General features: G+C 49.8%; 1 protein-coding gene across 1 annotated transcript in view; it reads right to left on the bottom strand.

Moving 5' to 3' along the window:
* The window catches only part of PCBP3 (poly(rC) binding protein 3), a 67832-nt gene that overhangs the window by 20387 nt on the left and 21962 nt on the right, over window positions 1-25483 (bottom strand). The window contains exons 2-7 of the mRNA XM_023518115.1: window positions 12976-13093; window positions 10620-10643; window positions 9588-9620; window positions 9108-9224; window positions 3004-3135; window positions 2161-2289 (exon numbers count right to left, since the gene is read on the bottom strand). Of these exons, the coding sequence (XP_023373883.1) occupies window positions 2161-2289; window positions 3004-3135; window positions 9108-9224; window positions 9588-9620; window positions 10620-10643; window positions 12976-13044 (504 nt within the window). The 5' untranslated portion in view covers window positions 13045-13093. The remainder of the gene's footprint in view (window positions 1-2160; window positions 2290-3003; window positions 3136-9107; window positions 9225-9587; window positions 9621-10619; window positions 10644-12975; window positions 13094-25483) is intronic.

Below are 25483 nucleotides of genomic sequence, written 5' to 3'. Positions count from 1 at the left end.
TAGTCCCAGCTACTTGGGAGGCGGAGGCAGGAGACTCGCTTGAGCCCAGGAGTTGGAGGTTGCTGTGAGCTGTGATGCCATGGCACCCTACCCAGGGGGATAGCTTGAGGCTCCGTCTCAAAAAAAAAGAAAAAAAAAGAAAAAGCCACTTTTAAAAAAGCTTACATTCCAAAGGAAATGCTCCATAGTCATTATGAGACCTGCTGCCACTTCCCTTGATTATTCTATGCCTACAACTTAGGATTAATATCCTGAGAAGCGGCCCTTCACCAGAGCCCGTGGCATTTGAGCAGCCTGTGCCAGGATGCCTATAGGCACGATCACCTGCCTCCCACATGTCTCTGGGCACACGGTTCCCCAGAGGCTTCTCAGACAGGCTCAGGGCTGTCATGGACATGAGCTGTCATCACACCAGTTGTGCCCAGCTGTCTGGTCCCTGCTCTGTAGGTCCTGGAGCCCGACTTGGCCCATGAGCTGACTCTGTGTACCTGGCTCCTGTTCCCCTCAGTGTGCCCTGGGTGGGGCCTGGCCCCTGCCTTCTCCCTAGGGCTGAATGGGGAGCTTGGTCTGGAGAGCAGGCGCTGAGCCAGCCAGGGCAGCCGTCTGTGGTGACGCTTGTGACTTGTCCGCACCATAGGGCATCTCTTTCTTCCTTAATATCATGGGGTGAGGCTGAGGCACATCCCACTAACCTATCTCCAACATCTTCTGATCAGCACGGGAACATTTTTAAAGCATCTTTTACTTAATTTTTCCAGTTAATTCTTCATTTAAAAATGGACCCAACTACTTCCAGGTGTGATGACTCTCCCAGCCCTGGTAAGAAAGACCTCTCTCCTGATCTCTGAGGGCTGTGAGCATGCTCATTGCCTCATGCCAGCCTCACTGCGGTGGAGTGAGGCAAAGCAGGTCTGATGACCGCCCTGGGGAGCTGATGTCCCACAGCCAGCAGGGTGGGCCTGCTCTGCGGGGACAATAGCCCAACTTAGCAACTCTGAGGAGGCCACATGCTAGTTTCTAGGAGTTGCCTCACCCCTTGCTCAGGGATGCAGCAGGCTGTGTCCCTTGTAGAACTGGCTGGATCATTATGCCACTGAGCAGAAAATCATTGGCCTGCCCTGCCCACTCACGTTAGCATAGTGGGCAGAGAAACAGAGACCCTGGGCCAGCATCCCTCTGTCTCCCCGACTGGAGTGTAGGGAAGATTTCAGAACAAGGTAGTTCTGAAAAATATTTTTGACTTTACAAAATATCATACTTCAGGAAAACAAAAGCAAAAAATTTTAAGAGTTAAAAAGGGGGTTTGAAAACTAAGTCAAGTGCAGGGGAGGAATAAGCCAACAGCGGCCTCAGGAGCTGGGGGCTGGGCACAGGTAGAGCTGCTGGAACCTTCCGTCTGAGGCAGGATTACTGCATTTTTGCTTCAGAAAAGACCAGCAACTAACAATAGCTTCATGAATTTGGGATATTGATAGAAATTCAAATATCAGTTTTTTTTAATTCCCTCACTCTAAAAAATTTCAAGAGAGGCTTTTCCTGCTCACCTGTAGCTTCTTTGCTTCTCTGTTTCAATCCCTTTGATCACTCATCTCGATTTTTACATTTGGGGCATTTTTGTACATTCTTCTTAAGTTCTAGCCTTTGTGCCTCTCCAGTGGGGTGGTGCTGCTCTCAGCAGACTCAGGTGCGGGGCAGGAGCCTCTTGCCCACCTTCCTGTAGGACACAGCGGCGGGGCCTCATCCCACACAGCACCCACCCCTCACTACCAACAGGACTTCTCTCCACCACGGATGGGCACTAGTTATCAGTGTCCAATTCTTTCCAAAAACACCTCTCAATGGTGATTAATAACTTCTTATCCAATTTCAAAAATGAGGGTAGAGGCTTTCTCCTTTCTATAGCTCTCTCCTTGGGCTCCCCAGTGAGGGCATTGGACCCTCCAAGTTGGCATTTATGGCCCAAAGGCAGCTGCCAGAGGCCAGCCCTCCCCACACACTGTCATGGCTCTTGTTCCTGCTGCCTTAAACACCAGGCTCCTGATGCCAGTCCCCACATAGCCCACACCACATATCCTTAGGACAACTGAGGTCCTCACGCCTTTGCTGATACTTTGAGAAAGCCACATGGTGCTAAGCATGCCAGGACCGCACAGACTGTACCTCTAGCATGACCACACAGATCTGCTTGACACACTGGATGATGGCATCTGGGGTCCCTGAGATGGTCACTGCCCTCTCTGTGGAGTTGGGCAGCATGTCCCCAGCCACCTGGACCTGGGCACCTGTGGACTAGAAAAACATGACGTTGGAAGGGCCTGGCATATGTATAGCCAATTCTCAAGGGTATGTCCATGGCCCCTGGGAGAACTTTCATCACCAGCTTAACTGGTCAGGTCTGAGAGTCTACCTTCCCCATGCCAAGCCTGCCACATCATGGCTAGACACCCTAGCCCTACACATGCCCCTGGGCATAGCACCCTAGGGTGATGCTGGACAGGAGTGTCTAAGCCAAGGAAGGGATCTGCAGGGAGATGTGCTCTCCCCAACACACAGAGTTTTATCCTCTGCAGGAGGCTGTCCTGAAGAGAACTGTGACTGGGGCTCCCCTCCTGGCTATGGGGGACTCAGGCTTCCTGTGAAACAAGATGAACATGTGAACAGAAAGTCTATGAGGCCTCCAGAAGCTGTCCAGCTATGATGGACCCACAGAGCCCAGGGAGCTCTATGCCAGGAGCAGAAACCAGAGCCCAGGTGGGGATGGCCTCTGGAATACAAGTCCGTGACTGAGGCCCCAACACAGCTACCTCCCAGGAGTCCACTCTGTGAATAGAAGGCAACAGTGGTCTGTGAAAGCAGAGACACCCCCCCCCACACACACACACGTGGCCCAGGCCCTAAAAGGATGGCCCCTACCCTGGGTACAGGGTGCAGAGGTCTGCAGGGATCAGTGCTAATGCTGCAGGCAGCATTGAGGGTCTCCCAACACTGGTAAGATCCTCTTACCTCCCTGATCTCCTTGATCTTGGAGCCGCCTTTGCCGATCAGGGACCCACACTGGCTTGCAGGCACCACCAGCCTCAGCGTTACTGGGGGCTTGCTGGTGGCAGGGCTGTTGCTCATGGAGTTGACAATGTCCTAGGAGGAGAGACAGACACAACTGTAGGCTGATGGACCACACTCAGCCAGCAAAGAACTGAAATGAAAAAGCACTTGGGTGGCATAAGGTGCATTGCCACTGTCCCCTGCCAAGACTACCCCACCCCAGAGTGCCCAGAGCCTGAGTCTTTGTTCTCTGCCCAGGGTCTGTCAGCCTCAAGCCCTAGGGCCCTTTATGTGTATAGAGGATGATGCCCTGGACAGGTTGTCATGATCACACAGACCATGGGATGTTTTCCTGATGGCCATGAGGTAAGTTATTGAAAGGCTGCAGGCAGAGTGATCAGCCAGCTCCTGGGCTCACTGGTTCTGTAGACCTAGCTGGCTGAAGTCATGCAGACAGGCTACACATAGGAGGTCTGCATACTGGGTCAAGGGGAGAGGAAGAGAACACAGGGGGTAATTTGGGGATTTAGTCTGCCCCCAGGGCCAGCTGAGTAGAGTTGTGGTGGATTGGACATGATTTCAGGGTGTGAAGGGGCAGGTGATTAGAAAATGGCTCCTGGTGACCATCCTGAGGTGGGAGTTGTGTCATTTGCTCAGCATGGTGATGTCTGCTAGGGCAAGGCAGAGAGGGCAGGGCAGGGGAGAGCAGGGCAGAGAGGGCAGGGCAGGGTGTGTCCGCTCCTGGCTCTGTCACTCTTCACACAGAGCTGGCTTCCGGGACTCAGTTTTGTGTGTGCAGGTGTATGGTGGTCCAGAGCCTGTGATAGAGAGTGGACTGGGCTCCATGTGAGCAGGGACGCTCCAGTGCACCAAGGGCAGCCAGCACTGCCCTCTGTGCATAACCATTTCCATGTCACAGTCGAGATAACACCATTACTCCCCACCAAAAACCGTCCTCCTTGTGGGAGCAACATGGCAATCACAGGAAGCAGCACATCAGCTCAGCCCTGAGTGATGTGCTCAGGAGGTGTGGGGGGCTGGGGACGTGTCCCTGGAGGCTGTGGGCCAGGGGAGGGCTGGGGGTAGCAGGGGCCCCACGGGACTTCAAGAGCAGGCTGAGAGATAAGGACATGCCCAGAGATGAGACCCCACATCCTTGCAGTATGTGGACACCCAGGAAGGCTTTGGTGACTCACAGTGCTGGGTAATATGTGTTGCACAGGGGTGACTGACAATAGCCAAGGGGCTGGGTCACACTGCCTGGAGGCAGTGAGCCTTGGGGACAGAACACTGAAAGATAAGACATGAGGACATGCAAACAGCCAACAGCCAGGTCACACAGAAGAGCACTCCAGCCCCACCAGCAGCCAGCAGCATGGGAAGCCATACCAAGGCATGGCAGTACTGGGCCAGTGCTGACAGCTTCCCAAGTGTTTGTCCTTACTTTCAACCCAGGCCCGAACAGCGAGGACCAAATGTGCCCCTCATATTGACCCCAATGGATGCCCACTCCCAGTGAGCCCAAGGCCTTCTTCTGGGCTCCACGTGGAGCCTGCCCAGTCCTTCTGAGTGAACAGCCCTGTCTGCTCCCGTGGGCGGCCAGTCCTCTGTACACCTGTCGTGGGGGTCCACCCTGATGTCTGCATGCTGCTGCTGCTGCTGCTCAGCCTCACTGCTGCAGCTCCCCATGCCCATGAGGATGTGCTGGCTCAGGCGGGACTCTGCCCTCTGTGCTGGGCTCTGTGGTGTCATCTCAGTTTGGTGCCTACTGTGTTACTGGGGCCCATTTGCTTGGTGGTGTTGGTGCAATCAGGCCATTCCTCATCCTCTTTGCTTTTTTTTTCTGTCACTCTGTGTTATGTTGTATTGCCTGTGGGCCATCACTTTTCATGAGAGAATTCTGGGCACATTGTGAGCTTTTGTCTGGGCTTACAGGATAGTATCCATCTGGACCAACTTGGCCATGATCAGTAAAGCTGGATGAAGCTTGCCTCTGTTTCAGTTTTTTGTGCTAAGAGCTTGACTGTGGTCCAGAGAGAGTGGTCTCTCAGGCTGCTCATCTGCAAGCAGGTGGACAGTGGCTGTGTTGAAAGGCAGCCCCCATTCGAGATCCTAAGACCAAGTGCACACTGCGTCCCCATGCACTGTTGCTGGCTCTCCAGCGTCTTCTGTCCACATCCTAACCTCTCCCAGGAAGAGCTTCTCCTTCCTGAATGTACCTCGTGACAATCCTAATTCTCATGCCTGTCTTTCTAGAGGGCAGAACTCCACCGAGGATGCTCTGGGCCTTCAGTGGCTACGCTGGGCAATACCTGACTGGAACGCTTGCTGAGGCCCAGTTCTGCTGTCAGCTCTTCCTAGAGCCATGCTACCTGTCTTGAGACTTCCTGCCTCCAGGACTGAGAGAACCAATGTCTGGTGCGAGCCGTCTGGTATGAGCCACCTGGCCTGGTATTTTGTCAGGGCAGCAGGAGCAGACTAGGTCTGCACTGTAACTAACTTGGGCTCTTCTTTAAGACAGAGTCCTCCACACGAAATAGCATCAGCCAGGTGGCAGAAAGTACAACACTCACTAACACCCATCAACTAGTTGAAGGCCGGGCAGTACACAGAAGGCGGGTGTGCTCTGGGGCAGTCCATGGCTTTGGGGTGCTTTGGAAACAATGGGAGTTTCTCACTTCTGCCAGAACCCCATCACTATGAGGTGGCAACTATAGGAAAGAGGTGACAAAGATGTTAAAGGAAGTGCCAGCAGGTCACTGTGCCAAGTAAGCTGTGTAGCCAAGGCCATGACTCCATCTACTCACAAAGGTTGGCTCCCTGGCGGCAGAGGCCATTAGAGAACATTGTTTAGTTCCTGACTTTGAAAGAGAGAATGGCAAAAATCCCTAGACTGTGCCTGGCGTTCTCCAGACAGCTGACTGGTAGCAGCAGATGATTTCAAGAAGACATTAGCTACCTCAATCTGACAAACTGGTCATTATCTCAAATCAACATTTGTGGGAAGCTTCACAAAAACAGCTGAGGTTATTTTCAGGCCATGTGTCTGTCACTTGTGAACAATGTAATCCTGGGCACACCATTGAGGTGAGACCCAACCTGTAGAGGAGCCTCCATGGCCTCTGAAACTTTCAAGTGGTTCCACCAGCTTCCACCCAGGGCCTTGGACATGTGTCAGTTCTCGCCTATTTTTAGTGAGGACTGAAGCATTTCCTTGCTCACAAGCTATTGCCCTTAACATTACTAAACACTGCATGATTTTGTATTTCCAATCTGAAGCTACCACCCTTCTTTACAGCAGACAACTGAGGCACATGCTCTGAGAACCACTGTGGGGAAATTGTCTATTTGGTTCTCTCATTCGAACTATGCTGTCCTTACCCCCACCATCTTTTGGAAAACCGAAAGGACCCTGGCACTCTAACTTAAAACATCAAGACTTCCAGAGTCCCTTGGCCAAAGGTACTCTGACAGTCCTATGGCCATACAGTCCATCCCTTGGGGACACCCTATGGCTTGGTAACAGGAGATAGAAATGTCACTGTGAGGGACTCACTAAGCCCTACCAGGAGATTCTGGCTGTGGGAAGAGATGTCAGAGAGAAGCTGCTCTTGAATCTCATTGGCAAGGACAGAACCAGGGACTATGAACATAGCCAGTGTGACAGTGCAGGGACACAGTCCTTGGGCTCGTGTATCACAGCTAAAGAGCAGTTCAGAACCCACAGTGAGAGAGGTAATCCTACAGGGCCTCACACTGGGGTCTCAGAGACCCTTCAGGAGCAGACAACCCTGGAGAGAGCACAGCTTTCTGCCTGAGATGTCACCAAGGGCCCTGTCTAGTTCCTGTTTTGTTTGTCACCAGCCTGTGTGTAATCTTTCTCCCTCTCATTTTCCACAGACCTCTGGTTGTCACTCACCCAACGTTTTTCCCGTCACATTGTGGTCACTGTTAGGCCATAGCATGCTCATTCTAGTGCCATTATTAGGTCACTCCAAACAGCAGCCACTGCTCTCACTCTCACCCATCCTGCACACACCACCCACTGCCTGACCTCCAGGACAAAAACCTCTGGGCAATCCTGGTTTCATCAAATGAGGAGGTATACTCAGACACAATGGTATTTCCGTTTGCACCTACATGGACAGTGCATCCAACACAGACCAATCTGAGACTCTGTCACACCTTTCCTCCAGAAAAAGAGCCCCTTAGTACAGTATATTGATCAGAGCCCGAGTCATTCTACATTAAAATTCAATAAGCTTCATAGAGTAATAGGCCATGGAGATGAATATAGATCCAAATTATTACCCTGCAGATAGAGCCTTGAGGCTCTGTGACATAGCAACTCTCCCTGTGCCTCCACTAGATGCTGCTTCCTTTGGGGCCAGGTCCCTCCTGCTTCCCTCACACTAACTCTCAGATGTTCGGAGAGGCATGCAGAGACCTCTGTGCACAGACCCACTCCATGCATCTTCATGGCTACAAAGCCTGACTCAAACTCATGATCCTGAATGAGGCTACCCTGGCTACTTGGTGCCATAGGAGTTGTTGCTAAGTCATCCTTTCTCAGAATACCAGGCAGTGTCCATGGGATCACACAAACAGAGAACATTGTGAGGGATACACCACTGGCTGTGGCACTATCTGGCCCAAGACAGAAGACAGCCAGCCTCAGCTCAGTGGTACAAGCTAAGGGACAACTGTGCACTCCTGAGCTTCCTGTCATCTAGTCAGGTGGCATCCGGGCCACTGCACGTGTTTCCCACCTGAGACCATCTGCCACCCTCCACAGTAGGCTATGGGGTCTCTAAGGCTGACCCTCATGGCTTGTGAGGTTTATTCTCTTGGCCTAGGTTGCACAGAGGGAGCTTTGGGCTCCGAGCACCTGACAGGGACCAGTCGTGATGTCACTCACTGCTGTTTACCCACAGTCCTAAGTGCATCCTGGGCCCACTCCCTCTCCCCAGATTATGGCCACAATGACACAGCCACAAAATGTCGAGAAGCTTTCACGGTACAGCGGACCATGGAGATTAAGTGAACAGCCTGAGTGGTGAGAACCTACATCACTGACCTTTCTTGAATGGCCCAGCCTCTTGTAAGTGAGAGGATGACTAGAAGGGGACTGAGAAACTGAACACACTAACAGACAGAGGCCAGGTCACCTATGACAAAAGGACACTGACCCTAATCTCTGTGGCCACCAGCCGGGAAGCTATCTATGCAGCTGCAGGGCAGCCAGGACTCCTACAGTGACTGCAGCCTCCCTGACATTTTTGCTTCACTTCTCCATCAGGCCAGGCAGAGCCCAGCATGCCCCCACCCAGTCACAGGGACACATCCCCACGCCTATGGCCTCCCTAAGGGCACACCAAACCTCTCCCCACCCTGCCTACCTGGGAGTCTCTGCCAGACATGGTGAGGGGCTGGCCCCACAGGCCACTCTCAGCAGAGCCTCTGAGCACTCCCATCTGGAGGGGTTGTGCTTACTCCCACATGTCACCTCATTATTTCATGGTTATGCCTTAAAGCCACTAAATGCATCTTTAAATAGCTTCTAGTAACTTTAAAAAATTGGAAACACATAAAAGTGTTAAAATGTAGCTTATTGACAGAGGTACCCAAAAGTGCTACACACACACATCTTGTACATGCAACCACCAGCACAGGGACAGGCACGTCACATCTCCACTTGTACCTGTCTGTGTCTAAGCCAAGCTACATACACTGTCCTGGGAGTTCAGTGGCTATGGGGGTATACAGCAGAGGACCAGGGGTATACTAGCCAGGGCTCCATGGGGGGTTGTGTGGCAGAGCTGGCTGGACTCAGGAGGTAGGGGTGCTGCCTAGGGCCCACTACCTGAGGGTCTCTGTGAGCCCTGGTGGGAGGTGTGGGGTGCTCTGGGTCTGAGCTAGGTGTGCTGGGCAGGGTCTGAGGAATAGAAATGAGGTGGCTTCTCTATGCACTTATTGGGAATGGCTGCCAAAGAAGGGAGGGGCAAGGTAAGGCAGAGGAGGGAGCAGGGCTGATTCAGGGCAGAGGAATTCAGCAGGCACCTTACCTCCTCAAACTTGTATGCAATCATCGCAAAGGCCTTGAAGATGGCATCTGTTGGGCCCGTGATGGTCACGATTCTCTCTGGGCAGTTTCCCTCTGAGATGTTGATCCTTGCGCCACTCTAGAGCAAGAGCAAACAAACCCCAGCAACCATATTGAAGCTACTGGCCAGAGGCCTGGATACTCTGCTGACCATGGTCAATGCAACCACATGCATCTTGCCCTGACTGGCAAACCTCACCATTAGACAGTAAAATTCTTTTCATTGATCTCTCTTATAGTAAAATTTTAATTGGCAAAAAAAGTCTAAGTGATCCCTTCCCTACAGAGGCAGCCACAGGAGGCCAGAATTGTTGGGTGTGTAGCACTGGAGTGAAGTGGCACAGCTCACCCTATGTTGAGACCCACCACACCTGTGGGGGCAGGAGGGCTACATGCAGAGTGGCCACAGCTACATAGCATCAGTGAGGCAGGCCACACTCACCTCTTCACGCATCTTCTTCACGGTCTCTCCTTTCTAGAATAAAGATTAAACAACAAGGAAAAGGTGTCACTGGGGCTGCACTGATGGCAGGGGATTAGTGTGGCCCCTGCAGTGTTGGGGTCTACCTGTTGTGTGCCTGTGCGGCCTCTGACCTGTGGGTGAGCGAACTTGCCTCCCCACTAACCAGGCTGACTCCATGTATCCCTCCACCCCCTGGACACTGAGGTGCAGGAAGGTGAGTGCTCATCCTGGGCGCATGGCCAGCAGGGCCTGACCTGATTCGTGAGATGGGGCCAGGACAGAGCCATTGGAGCCCCTGCTCACAGTACAGGGTGGTAGGGACAGGGGTTCAGGGGACCCTAGGGATGGGCAGAGCACAACAGGACAGGAAGGTGGCACCTCCCTTTTGGCCTCCTTCCCTATGAGCACTGGCATCCAAATTGGACCTTATTCCATTAAACACAGAGCCCTCCACCACCACTCATAGGGCTGCTCAGTCATAGAGCCAGCAAAGACACAGGTAACTTGGTCCTGATTGGTGGGACCATGCCTATGGTTCATCTTATAAGGGTACATGTGAATCTTTCTAAATGTAGAATAGAATATAAGTGTCTTAACACGGTAACTAAGAAAATGACATGAAGGCTATGTTAACCAGATTGATGAAAATATTTCAAATTGTATATAAAAACAGGATACTGTACCCCATGACTGTATCAATGAACACAGCTATGATTTAATAAAAAAACAAAACAAAACAACACAAAACAAAAAGCCCAGGAGAAGGCCTGATCACCAAGGCAGTGGGTGGGGAGGTGCCCTGGCATGGCCCAGCCCAGGGAGGATGCCACCTTCTTGGCTCCCACAGGGCCAGGGACCAGCTTCCATGAGGGCAGTGCAAAGGCAAGAAGAGCCCCAACAATGTTGTGTGGCAGTACTGGGTCCTGACTTCATGGAATGCAGCGCAGGGCACCACTGCTCACCACGCCCTCACAGACCCCGTAGGAGGCAGAAGGCTCCTTCAACAATTACCTTCCCAATGATGCTTCCAACTTCCTGCAAGAAAACACCACAAAAACATGAGGTCACAGAGCAGAAGGAGGACAAGAACCAGCACAGATACTGAGGAAACCCATCCATCTTCCCAGCATGAGCGGGAGGGGTCCAGAACCACCAAGGGAGCCCACAAGTCAGGCCGTCTACACAGAGGCCCTGAGCCTCAGGTTTCTGCAGTGCTAACTTCCCAGAAAACTGTCCAGAGGACAGTGACCAGCTGCTCTCCACAGACAGTTCCAGAGACATCACTCATGTACCTAAGGCCTCCAGGAAACCCTGCAAGGAATGAATGAAAGTCCCCAAATTTGTGATTTAAAGAAACTTGAGCAACTTTTCTGCTGCATGACTTAATTTTAAGAGGACCCCCCGCCAAGTGGCAGACCCTGGCACCATTGGGATAGGAGGAGGCCATGATGACACTCCTGCCATGGCAAGGTGACTTGACAGTGCCAGAGTGAAGGATGTACCAACAAAAACATTGAGCAGAAACACTCAGAGAGTGTCACCTGTGGGATGATCCCAGATTGGGGACTAAGGAATGCTGCCCATGGCTCCATCCAGGGCATCTTATTGAAAGAAACAACAAAACATGCTGCCAAAGCTGCACAGTCGAGCCCCAGGCAATTTGGGGATACTCCTATCTGGCTGAGGGGCCAAGTGGGCTGAGACCAATCACAGGTGTCACCATGGCAATCACTTGAGGCCAGGCTGGCCTGGCTCTAGTGCAGGGAATGAAATCTTTCAAATCTGACTCGTTTCCTTCTTATAGATGAGTCTTGAGCCATTACAATGGCCCTGGTGAAAGTCCTAGTTTCTGTCACAGCCATGGGAGGATGTATATAGGAAAGCTGTGGGTACAAATGGACAGTGGGCATGAGATGGGGACTCCAGAAAGTGTCTGGGGTGGCCTGGCTGGTGGTGCTACCAGAGCTGGGGACCCTGTACCTGTTCTCACAGATTGTCCCATCTGTGAGGCCCACCAGTTTCTGGCACTCATGGTGGGGAGGGGCGGGGCCTTTTTCTATCAAGAAATGAGGGTACTGTGAGGGAGCACAGCTACCCAGGTGGCCATGTCTTGAAGTGCAGGATGCACCAGGGCTGGTGGGAGACCACACACAGACAAGGATATCAGATTGCTCATGGCACAAACCCACAGAGGAGGGGCTAGGTCCAACCTTGGGATGTGGCTGGGAGTGGAGGTGCAAGCTCACAGGGTTCAACACAGATGAACATGGAAAGAAATGTTATGTGAATGTGTATGGCATGGACATGGCATCCAGAGCTGCCTCAGACTCACATAGCCAGAAGCTCAGACATTCCCAGTGCCCTCATCTTCCATTATAAATGCTGTCCTCTGCTCACAGGAGTTAGGGTTCTTTGGAGAACCCTAACTAATGCCAGAACTGGGACAGAGGGAGGGCAGAATGGCCCTGGGCAGCATGTCATAAGAAGGCAAGAGTGTGATGGGCCTCCCAGAAACATTCAGGAGCCCACCAGTCAGGGCAGGGTAGGCATCAGGAGAAATTCTGGCAGCCTAGAGAGTGACCTGAACAAAATAGCAGCTGCATTCAGGAAGGTGTGAGTGAATGGCTGGGCTGGGGGTCTGAGGACACATGGGACATGGACACAGCCTCCCAACCTAGAATTCAGAGAGTAGGGGAGGCAGCTCCGGGTGGAGCCTGCTGGGCTCCCCACCAAGTGGCAGACCCTGGCACCACTGGGATAGGAGGCCATGGTGACACTCTTACCATGGCAAGGAGACTTCAGACAGTGCCAGAGCAAAGGATGTGCCACAAAAACACTGAGCAGAAACTCTCAGAGAGTGTCACCTGTGGGATAATCCCAGATTGGGGACCAGGGAATGCTGCCCATGGCTCTGCCCAGGGCATCTTGTCATCCAGGGCAACATCTGGGGGGCTAAGGGACCTGAGCAGGGGCCCAGGGCCAGGTGTGGAGATGCATTCATGGTGACCCTGACAATGGTGGCTGCATGAGGCTGAGCAGGAGCCCGTGTTTGTGGAAGATGTGCATGGGGGCATCCAGCAAAGGGTAGCAGGTCCGTAACTTAGTCTCAAATGGTTCTGGGCAAAACGTAACTGGGATTGTACTTGTAACTGCTTTGTAAATTTAAAATTGCTTAAAATAAAAGTGACACAGACCAGAAGCCCCAGTGAGGACAGCCCTTGACTGTCCCCATGCTCCCAGGAGTAGGCTGACTGCCTTGCTTTCTGTACATTGTCATGTAAAAGTGACACAGTGCAGAGGCCCCACTGAGGACAGCCCTCGACTGTCTCCGTGTTCCCAGGAGTAGGGGCCACCTCACTTCCTGTACCTTGCCATGCATCAGCAGGCGGATGGTCAGGGTCACATTCAGGCCACCTTCTGAGACCTTGGACTCCATTGTTCTCCCAAAATGCAGCTGGAAGTGACGGCCTGAGGTGCTGAGGGCGCTGTGAGGAAAGACAGATGGGGCCCAGAAGGGGTCACCTGGAGAGAGAAGGCACAGCTGCTGTGAGCAGAACAATCTCCACGGTCCAGGCATAGCAGAGTGAGCTGGGCTGCAAGGCCCTTGGGCTCCTCCTCATGGAGTGGGATCCTGCCGCATGCAAACCACACCTCACCTGGCCGGGCCCTAGGGAAAACCCACAGGACTGCCTGGCCACAGGCCCCTCCAGCCCCACCTGAGTTCCACACATGCAGAGAGGGCCATAGGAGTGCCTCCCAGGGAGTGTGGGGCTAGAGAGAGGAGCTCCCCCAGGAGGCCCAAGCCACTTCTCATGGGAGCTCATCCTCCCACTTCCTCTCACATCAGTGAGCAGACTCCTAAAGCAGAGCCTTGAGGCAGCCAGGCACATGCAGGCACTGAGTCCTTCCACCCAGAGCAGGAATGTCCGCCAAGCCCACTCTCTGACACTGGACAGTGGAGGGTCCTGGCATGAAGCAGTCAGAAAACACCTTTCCAGATACACGGCACTGGTTGGACTACTTCTGAGGACACTCATTTGGAGAGGTGACTAAGACAATGGGGCAAAACTCAGGCTTCATTGTATGAGTTACAAAGAACAAGACAGGCAGCGAAACCAAGCTCCCATCGGAAAGTGAACTGGTGACCTAGTGCTAGAGGTCTCAGTGGCCCAGCCTATGTACTGTGCTCTGCAGATCCTATGTGAGGCATCTGAACACAAAGGGCCCTCCTGTAACCCCTGTGCTCTGGGGGGCCAGGTATTTCCTCATGGATGGATACAGAGGACAGGTCACTCCACTGTGGCAGAGTGCAAGGAAAAACAGGTGTCCTTGCAGGAGCTGAGCTCACTGTAGAGCTAAGAGGATGGAGGTGGAGGCAGTGTGGGTGCACAGAGCAAGTCCAGCCCCGGTCAAAAACTGCAACAACAACAACAACAACAAAAAAGAACAAGAAAAAGAAAAATTGGGGCAAACAAAAGTTTTTCCTCATCAAAATATTTAATAGCTATAAAACATGCCCAAAGAGAATATAGAGCACTGAAACAGAACAGAATCCAGCTATGTATATGATATGTATAAGGAAAAACCTGCACAAAGCTCACACTCAGGCTTGCTGCTGCACAAAACGATAGCTGCAGATGTGCTGGTATGATAAGCACTTCTAGACACCCGTATTTTAAAGAATATGTTTACAGGAAACTTCAACAAGCTCAAATTGTTAGTTCTTGTTACTATTTGTAATAAAGTGACAGACACTTTGTAAATAACAATGATTTTTAACAAAGCACTTTAGAAGGGTCTTACATAGCAAAAACAGTTTTAAACACCATCATCACATAGTAAGTAATGGTCTCTGTACTCACTGCCCACGTGTGACTATTTACATGGAAAAGAGGAATCCACTGGCCACACTCTGGGCACTAAACAAATAGCCTCACATGGCATCTGCTTGCACAGAGACCATCCATTGAGCAGATAGTTCTGCTGACACACAGCTCCCATGCTTATTTCAGGACATTTGACCCTAAGAACTCAGGAGGGTCAGGAGGACTCCCAGTGCAAATGCTTGGTGTGGCCCCAAGCAAACAGCAAGGCACCTAGACAGACCCTGCCACACGTCCAGCAAAGCCTCTGTCTCCTATGGCTGGTGAGCCAGCACCAGCAGGCCGGTTGCATCGCCAGTCCAGGCCCTGTGCTTTCTTTCCAACGGGAAGCATCTCCTCTCTGCCAGGGGACAGCAGTGCCCTGTAGCTGTCTATTACATAAACATTTCCAGCCCAGGAAATAGAAAGTGGGTCAGCTCCCGCCAAGGGTGCCGGCTGTCAGCAGCCATCAATCACATGGTCCAGTGGGCACAGCACAGTGGCAGGAATAAGGGGCAGCTCTGGGGAGAGGTAGGGTCACTGTGACTTGCTAGCTGGACTTGGGAACCCCACCCCCCCAGCTCAGCCAGCTGCCCCCACTTCAGCGGCCACTGTTACACGGACCATCCAATGCCTTTTCACAGCTTGTGAGTTGAGGGGACCTGGGGTCTGAGTGGCTTCCCCATTCTTTGATGACAGGCATCCAAGGCCAAATTGGGAGGATAATTCTCAGCACAAAGAGCTCACCCTGCGCAAACCCCTCCCGTACCTGCTATTCTAGAAATTGGCAGATCTCTCTTCTGAGGCCCCTTGCTCTATTATCTTCAGGGTAGGGATTTAAAACATTTTTGTTTAATGGGTGGAAGAGGAGAAACAGGCCTGGTCACCCCTGGGGTGCCTGGGGCCCAACCCCTCCCCACAGGGAGCATGTTTAGGCAAGGGTTTATGTGCCACTGTGTGTAGACACTGTTCCCCTGATGTGACCCGGCCCAGGATACACTCCACACCCTAGACTCTCAGGGAAGCAGATTCTAACAGACACCTACACATGAGAGATGAGACTAACACAGCCACTGCCCATCCCGCCTGGCCATTGACAAGTCCTAGCCACTTACCGCAGCCTCTCCCATCCCAAACCCCTGCTCTCACCAGGGCCAGCGACATCCTCACCAGCAGCACAGACCCCACCCTCCTCCAAGCCTTTCCATAGGTTCCTATTCCAGGCTTAGCCCTATCCTGCACCTCTGTCCCACAGGCCTGAGCTGAAAGCCCCACCACCAGTGGCGAAGCACCTTCTCACTGTGCAGCTTTCTCAGGCCATAGCACCTGCTCACAGGGCATCTCTGTGAATAACCACCCCCATTTCCAGAACACAGTGTCTTGGAGCCGTGTTCCCAGGCAGAGCACAGTCCTGGCACTCACTTGGGGATGGCCGCTAAACAAACGAGATCAAAGTGACTGGATGAAAGACGCTGAGAGGACAGGGCAGTGTATGTGGCAGGTCTGAGGGGTCCTCCGAAGCTCTGTCCAGTGTAAATGCCTTGAGGCACAGACCCCTGCAAGGACGGACTCAGTGGCCCAGCATGGACTAACCAGCACTTGGTCCTCACGTATGACACGTTTCATAGCCTTTCAAAGGTACCACTGTTGAATAAGCTGACACTGAAGTCTACCACAAGATGGGTCTGGACTGCCACACATCACAGGTGTGCACCTGATCCTGAGCACCGCTAACAGAAGTACACACCAGTGTCCACACATCTGTCCCCTGTGGTCCTCCTCCTGCTCCACCTACCACTTCCCCAAACAGTTTGCCTATTCCAGGATTTCTAGAAGTTTATATAAATGTAATCACATGGTATTTATTCCTTTTTGTCTGGCTGCTTTTATTCAATATTTTCTGAACATGTATCCATGCTTCTGAGTGTATCAATAGTTCATTTTTTAAAATCGCTTTGTGTTAACTTTTTTTTTTTTGGAGACAGAGACTCAAGCTGTCCCCCTGGGTAGAGTGCTGTGGCATCACAGCTCACAGCAACCTCCAATTCCTGGGCTCCAGCGATTCTCCTATCTCCGCCTCCCAAGTAGCTAGGACTACAGGCACCTGCCACAATGCCCGGCTGCAGCCATCATTGTTGCTTGGCAGGCCTGGGGTGGATTTGAACCCTCAGGTGTATGTGGCTGGTGCCTTAACCACTTAGCCACAGGCGCCGAGCCTGTGTTAAAATTTTTTTTTTAAAAATCAAATATCTCAAAATATCATGGGAGCACAAATGTTTCTGGTCACATGTTTAAGTCAGGGCTGTAAGTGTGCCCAGCACCCAGATGGTGCTCACTATATCTGCCGCGCCCCTGATACCCATTGAGTTCCCCTCTGTGCATATCCATGCTCATGGTTAGCTCCACTTGGGCAGTGAGTCCATCTGGGGGCCATTTTCCATTCACTAGATATTTCATTCAGGATAATGGTCTCCAGTTCCATGTTGCAAGAGGCCTTAACTCATCCTTCTTCATGACGGAGGACATTTCTTTTAATCATTAAGTAGAGTTCCATTGTATGAATAAACCACAATTTGTTTTCATTTGGAATGTTTCCAGTTCAGGGTTATGAGGAATAAGGGTTCTGCAAATGTTCATGGGAGAGGTGCTTTCATTCCCCATGGTAGACACCTCACACAGAACAGCTGCATCCCATGGTGGGTATGTGCTGAACTTTTTAAGGAGCTTCCAACACTCTTGCAAAGTGGCTGTGTTACTGTACCCTTGTGTTGGCAGTGTGGCACACAGCCCTGCCAACACTCGGTGTGGCCTGTCTTTCTAACTGTAGCCATTCTAGCAACTCGTGGTGAAACCCAGTTCTAGGGTGCAGCTGGCTACAGGGGCAACATGACCTGGGGTGGGGGTCCTCAGCACATTCACCCTCATTTCTCATGCTGGCCTTTGGGCCTATCTGCTCCGTCCTCTCCAATAGCCAGGATTCTGGCACGGAGCTGTGGAGCAGCTTTCAGGCATACCTCATACCTCAGCCCAGGTAGATACAGACTCAGTCCAGCCTCTAGTCTCCTGAGCAATGGCTCTGGCTGGCCTGGGGTGGGTCATGCTGTCAAGACAGGCAGTGTGCCCACATGAGCACAGGAGCTGCTGTTCCTTGATGAGTATTTTCAGAGGAACGAGAGTGATGGGCTGGAACTAGTCTCCTCCTGGGCAGGCAACAACGGATGTCATGTGCTAGGTTTGCCTGCAAAAGCTCACCTGGTTTTCAAAAGTATTTGCTCTCTAATGTCATGCTGGAGAGCTTTTGGGGGGATCAGAATGCCCACATCCAGATGAAATCTCTGGGTACCTCAGTGCTCTTCCCTGGAGAAGGCCAGTGCCATAGCCAGACACACAGTGCAGGTGAGATGCACCTGTAGCAGCAGCAGTGCTCAGTGCTACCTCAGAGCACTGGCCCAGGAGCTTTGGAGGGGAGACAGGTGTGGACTGTGTAAAAATCACAAAGCTAGCAAAAGGTGCTGCTGGGTCTGAAGCACCCATCTCTCAACACCACTGGAAACCTCTTCCCAAGAGCAGGCTCTGGGAGGGTGGTGGAAAGGTGGCTGTGGGGCAGTGGCCAGCTCTGGGTGGCCTTGTCGCCTGTCAGACTATGGAGTCTGCTAAAGATAAGCACTGGGTTCCCTGTACCCTTCCTGCTCTGAAGGCCAGTCTGAAGCTGGAAGAATCTTTTTGAGCTTGTGTGCCAGGGATGCACAGATGCCTGTGTCCTGCACTCAGGGAACCAGGAGAGAAGAGGAGAACCTCCCAATGGCTTCAATGCTCTAGGCTTGGTGGGACTTAACTCTTCTCCAGTCAGAGAACACAGAAAGCAGAGCTGCTGCCTCTGCAGCTCCTCTTGCTCAGCCCACTCCCTGAACCCCTCTGGGCTTTTCTGCTGGGCAGTCCCCAAGTACTACAAGACTGAAAATGGGTAGATAGTAATTTCTCTATTCCAGCCAAATACCACAGAAGAAACTGTACCGTACCAAGCGGTAAGGAGGGACCCCATATCCAATACTGAAATGGCATTAGAGAAGGCTAAGTAGAGGCCTGTCACCTGCCTGGTGGTAATAGCCTCCTTGTCCCATGGTGTCAGTGGGGGCCATGTGGGAATATTAATGGAAGGTCATATTCCTAGCACTGTCTGACGATGTTTAAAAATATTTAAAACAATTATGAATGGGAGGGAAGTAAGGTTTCTACCCTTCCCTCAAATTAGAAATTAGTAAAATATTGACTATAGTAGAATCGAAGATAGATATATATATACACACACACACATATAAAATACACAAACACACACCTGAGACAACCATACAGAGGTAGAATCAAAAATGCTATTGATAAATCAAAATGGGATTCTAAAAAAAATTCACTAAACCACAAGAAAACAGGAAAAAAACCTTAAAACTAGAGAAACAATAAAGAGAACAAATGAAAAATGAAATGGAAGACTTAAGCTCTAATATCTGAATACTTTAATTATTTTAAATGTAAATGGTCTAAATACCCAATTAAAACACAGAGATTGGCATAGTGGATTAAAAAATATGACCCAATCATACGCTATCTATAGGAAACTCACTTCAAATAGAATAATATAAGCAGATTGGAAATAAACTAATGGGAAAAGATGTATCATGGAATCATTAATCAAAAGAAATCAGGAATGGTTAATATCAGATAAACTAGACTTCAAAGCAATGAAAATTGTCAGTGACAGAGACATTATATAATAATAAAAGAGTCAGTCTATGAATGAGTAATAGTAATGTTAAATGTGCATGAATCAAATAACAGCTTCAAAATATGGGAAGAAAAACCTGATAGAAATGAAAGGAAAAATACAAAAATTGATAAGAACTCAACAGTACCATCAACCTACTGGGCTAAGCAACATTTACAGAATACTTTAACTAGCACCAGCAGAATACACATTCTTTTCAAGTGCCTCTTAAAGAATAGATACCAAGGTAGACTATATCCGTGGCCGTAAAACAAACAACAAATTTAAATGAATCCAAATCACATAGTGTGTTCTCTGACCATAATTGACTCAAACCAGAAACCATAACAGGAAAATCTCCAAGCTCTTGGAAACTACATACACACATCTAAATAATTTATGGGTCATAAAGAAAATCTCAAGGGTCATAAAAAAATACATTAAACTGAATGGAAACAAAAATGCAACACATATTGAAGGACACAGCTCAAACAATGCTGAGAAATTTGTAGAACAAAATGCATACATTCAAAAAGAGAAAAAGCATAAATAATGTAAGCTCTCACTTTAAGAATCTAGAAAAAGAAAAGCAAAACAAGTCTAAGAAAGCAGAAGAAAGGAAACAATAAAAAGTAAAACACAATACCGGCATAAAAACAGAAAAACAGACCAATGGACAGAGAAATCCATGCATTTATGATCAATTGATCTTAAACAAAGGTGCCAAAACACACAACGGGAAAAAGACAATCTCTTCAATAAATTTTGCTGGGAAAATTGGATATCCATATGCAGAAGAATGAAATTAGACTCTTATTTCACACTATACATAAAAATTAACTCAAAATGGGTTAAAGACTTGAATGTAACATCTGTAACTGTAAAACTACTAGTAAACACATAGGGGAAAAGATCTATGAAGCTGATCTGGGCAAAGATTTTTTTGTGTGTGGGGGGATATGATCCCAAAAGTATAGGCATGAAAAACAAAAATAGACAAATGAGATGACATCAAACTAGAAAGCTTCTGCACAGCAAGGGAAACAATCAATGGGAGGATACTCTTGCAAACCACGTATCTGATAGGGAGTTAATATCCAAAATACTTAAGGAACTCAATGGCAAGAAAATAAAACACTCAATTTAAAAGTGAGTATAGGTTCTTTCTCAAAAGAAGACATGCAAATGGCTAAACAATATATGAAAACATGTTCAACATCACCAGTCACTGGAGAAATACAAATCAAAGCCACAGTGAGATATCACTTCATCCCAGTCAGAGTGGCTATTACCAAAAATGCTTGTGAGGATGTGGGAAAAGCAGAATTCTTACATACTACTGGTAGGAATTTATATTAGTACAGCCATAACAGGAAATGTTACAAAGTTTCCTCAAAAAATTAAAAATTGGACTAGCACATGATACAGCATCCCCACCTCTGGGTACACACTCAAAGGAGATGAGACCAGCACATGGAGGGGACATGGGTTCTCCTGTGCTCACCACAGCACTGTTGTCCATCAATGGATAATCAGATACAGAAAATGTGGTATGTATATACACACACAATGGCCTACTGTTAAGCCTTAAAAAAGAAAGAAATCGTGTCATTTGTGACATCATAGATGAACCTGGAGGACTCTGTGCTAAGTGAAAGGCACCAGGCAGACAAGCAGAGGCTGCGTGGCCTCACTTACATGGAGCTGAGGAAAGTCAAACTCTTAGAAGCAGAGAATAGAAAGTGGTTTGTTGGGGGTGGGGGTCACTGTGGGGAATGGGGAGACCGTGGTCAGTGGTGTAGCATGGGCAGTGCTGCAGGCCTAACGCACAGCATGCTGACTGTGGGTAATAATATGTTGTATTCTTGAAAATTGCTAAGAGAGATTTTCTTAGAAAAAATAACTCACAAAAAATAACTGAGGTAACAGACACACTAATTAGCTTGATTTAATAATTTAATATGCACAAAACATTAATGAATAAAATTCAACAACATAGCTAAGATTATACGCTATAACTATTCTTCCACTAATGCAAAGCTGGTTCCATCATTGAAAATCCAGCAATGTAACAACAAACTAAAGAAGAAAATCTGCATGATCATGTCAATGCATTCAGAAAAGTACTTAAAAAAAATTCAATACCATTCACAATGAGAACTAAACTCAGAAAGAAATAGGAACAAAAAGGAGCTTGCCCAGCTTATAAAGAGCACCTATAAAAGAAAGGCCCCTATGGCCCCATCAGCTGGCTCAGGGTGCTCTCGCTCTGAGCTCTGAACACGAGGGTGAGGCAGGAGCTGCCTGAAGTCACAGTCAGCTTTTTTAAGCTCAGGGCTAGCCCATGTCCACCTCCTGTTGAAATCCTTGTGTTTCTTCCCACTGTCCACACAACTCAGCCCAGGCTGAGTTCTTACCGCCCTCGGCTGTACCCATGCCCCTGGCCTTCCTCATCAAGTCTGGCCCTGCCACAGGCACCCAGTGACCTTGTGAGGACAAAGGGCACACTTGTCTCTGTCATCACCACTGACCCCCAGTTCCCAGCACCATTCCTGACCCACGGGGGTCCTCAGTACATATTTAAGGACCAGTACAGTACATAGTAATGAACACTGAGCCCACCTCAGTCTCCACGGGCTCACAGGCCACCCTGAAATCAGAATTGAGTGACTTCTAAATCTGACCTTCACGGACGTCCAAGGCACAGTTCACATTTCCCCCAGTTTGCTCTGGTGCTCTGCACCCCTCAGGTCGGAGGGTCTACTCAGGTCTGCCGTGTGCTGGGGCCATAGCAGAGGCCAGACCTGGAGTGTGGCCCCTAGCAGGAGAGGTGTGTGAGCTGGGTGGACAGAGCCTTTGCAGCGGGGCTGCTGGGGACGAGAAGGCTGCCCTCTCCCTTGAGCTCAGTCCCAGAGGAGGGCAGAGGGACACTTGCAAAAAAACCATGTTCGATTAAGGTCAATAAAAAGGATGCAGGAAAGAACGTCATGAAAAGAGAACCAAAGACACTACAAAGACAACAAAGAACAGCCATCATTTTTTAAGTTCTTGAATACATGACTGTTCTGTCTTTCTTTATTGGAGTTAGTCTAATTTAAAAGGCTTACTTCTGTTTTTAATTTTACTGGTTTTTGGTCTTATTTTATTATTTACTCCCTTCTGCTTGTTTTGTTGTCTTTTCCTTTTTAAATTTTTTTTTTTTAAGTTTCTTCAAGTATAAGTTTATTGTTTGGAGCTCTTTCTCCTGTTTTAATGAGAACATTTCATGCTACAATTTTTTTTATAGGTACTGATTTACCTACCAGTTCTAATACATTGGTTTTTTCTTGTTCTTAGTCCAAAATATTTTCTAATTTCCTCTGATAATTTCTCTTTGGCCAATGCACTATTTAAAGCTGTGTGTTTTGATTTTTAAGCTTTGGGAAATTGTCTAGTTATCTTTGGTTACTGATTTACAGGTTAGTTACTGCATTTACTTGAATTTATTAGGCTTTATTATTATTTATCCCACCCACTGTGGACACCCCACATATCTATGCAGACCATGTGCACTGTGCTGTCTGAGGCCATCATCTGCAGGTCTCTGAAGCTCCTGTCACTTCCCCTGGTCTTTTGGTGTGGATCTTGCACTGACCCCATGTTCACTGACACTGACCCTGTCACCTTACACCTTTTACATGTATAAAAATACACATGAATTTTTAATTTCACTTATTAGATTTTCCAGTTCTGAAATTTCCATTTTGTTCTTTTTAAAGTTTTCTGTTTCCCTGGGATACCTTCCCTGAATTCACGTCCGGAGGGCTCTCATTCTTTCATGTGGTTACAAAAGCAGCATCAAAGTCTGACTGTGGGCTGCACTGTGGCTCAAAGGAGTAAGGTTGGCCCCATATGCCGGAGGTGACGGGTTCAAACCCAGCCCCAACCAAAAACTGCAAAAAAAAAAAGTCTCTGACTGTGTAGCATGTGGGCCACTGCTGGTTAGTACCTGTGGATTATAGTTTCCCTTTCATGGGGCTGGGAGTTCTTAGTTCTTCCTGTGCTGAGGGTGGACATTGGGTTGTCTCTTGGACACTTGGAATATCATTCTAGCATTCCAATTATTACTGCTTAAATCTTCTGTAGAATGATGATATTTCTACCTAGTTCTAGTTGGTTAGTCCTATGGTCTTCAGTTCTACAGGGACACCGGACTCTGTCCAGCTTGCTCCACCCAATGTCTGTCCTTAGGGGCAAACCCACAGTGCAGAGTCCCTGGCGTGTCCAGGAACTCACATGCAGCTCCCTCCTCTCTGCTGCTCTTTGACCCTCTCCTGGTGAGAGCCAGGGCAGATGCACTGGACCACAGCTCATCAGGTCACGGGAGGAGCCCCCTCCCGCTGCATGTGGCCTAAGGCTACCTGGGGGTCAGGTGAGAGAGGCTGGGAGACGCAAAGACTGACCCCTCAGTCATACTTTCCTGCTGCTCAGAGATACTGAGCTTCCCTTGGTGCTCTCCTGTGCACCCAGGGTGCACTTCTGGGTTCATGGCCGCCTGTGCTTCCAGGCTGGAGAATAGGAGGAGACCACAGGACATGGCTGAGTGCCCAGGTAGTGGCTCCATGAATTCTGCCTAGAAGGTCTGGTGGGAGGGACAAGGTGTTGTGTACTTGCTCTAATTAGCAAATCTGCTTCAAACTACTGCAACTGCACTGAAATTCTGGAAAACAAATTTGCCAATCTTTGTTTTTAAAGAATATTTAATGAATAGAACTAACTAGTAAGATCAGCACTGCCATAGTCTGAAGAGCTGTGCACTGTTCCGCTATAGCACCGTGCCCTGAATACGAAGGTGAATGTGCACGGTCCCAACCTAACAGGGCGCTATGAGGCCAAGCAGTGACCACAGGCTCCTAACTAGCAGGCAGGTAGACTCTACTTTGTTTTCCCACTAGTCAGAATAAAAGCAACGTTTGTGTCAGACTTGGAGGAAGGAGCTCATGCCTTGAGAGTGTGATGTAATGTACACTTTGCAAGGCTTCTGCCACAGGGGTGAAGGGTAAGTGACTCTGGGTACTGACATGGGAATAGTCTTACTGCTGTCTATGGTTGTGCCATGGTCACCCTGGCTATGAACAAAGCAGTGCTTGAGTTCTCACCAACATGACACTTCTCCCAGAGAAGGGGTTTAAGTCCTGCCAGCAAAGCACCATCTGTGACCCCCATTAGCTGTGCTGTCTGGGCTGCACCCAGGGTCTCAGCTGTGTGGGGGATGTGACCGTGGAAAGGGCTGCAGACTTGATTTATTGAATTTAACAGCTCAGTGCCTGCATCAGGCTGCACGAAGCCAGGGCTGCGGAAACCGACAGAGCTCATTAGCTGCTCTGCTGTCTGTGAGAGACTCACAGTGCACACCATCCTTGAGGCCATCAGGGCAGGAGCAGGCAGGGGCTCTGTCATTCCGTGCTCTTGCAGCCACCACTGAAAAGATGCCCAGGGATGCTGCAGCCCTGACTTCCATGAGCATTCTAAGTGGACTGCTCCCTTGTCACTCAAGTGTCAAGATGGACAAAGGGAATGGGGCTGGGACCTGGCTCAGGGCTGCAGCACACTGGCCTTGGGTCTGGAACCTGCTTTTCTCTCCCTGGTGATGTGCCTGGCTCCCCAGAGTGGCCAGCATCCTCAGTGCCACCTCTGGGAAAAGTGTGCAGGAGCCGAGCTGGCACCTATGTAAGGATGCACCTCTCACCAACATCCCATTGCCCCAGATGCACATTTCAAAGTCAGTAATGTCTATGAGCCAGGGTGGGCCTCCCTCAGGGCTAATACCCCAGCTACCAAGTGTGGACTCGACTCACCTTGTGGTCGAGTGTGGAGGCAGCTGCTCTGTCTGTGCCCTGACCCCACATGGCCCTCAGGCCAGGAGCACACGCCTCATCCCCAGGGACCCTCTGGTCACAGTGGGGGCTGACGGCAGCCCAGGAGGAAGGATTCAGGAGGGGCACCTTCTCCCATATGCTGGGATGGAATTCTTACCAGGCACTGTGGATACAGGGTGGAGGGGCCCATGGTTTGGTGGGGAAATCAGACTGCAAGTAGAGGCCACTGGCAACCCTGAGGCTCAAAACCAACACTAGCTCCTCCCTTGCCCCTCAGTATGCTCCTCACAGGTCAAAGATCCAGAAGCAAAAGGTGAACATGCAGGGCGGCACCTATGACTCAAAGGAGTAAGGCACCAGCCCCATATGCTGGAGGTGGTGGGTTCAAACCCAGCC

Source organism: Otolemur garnettii, unplaced genomic scaffold (genome assembly GCF_000181295.1).
Source record: "Otolemur garnettii isolate 467f Iridium unplaced genomic scaffold, OtoGar3 scaffold00128, whole genome shotgun sequence".
Classification (NCBI taxonomy): Eukaryota; Metazoa; Chordata; class Mammalia; order Primates; family Galagidae; genus Otolemur; species Otolemur garnettii.
The sequence above is the reverse complement of the archived record's forward strand: the minus strand, read 5'-3'. Positions and strand labels throughout refer to the sequence as shown.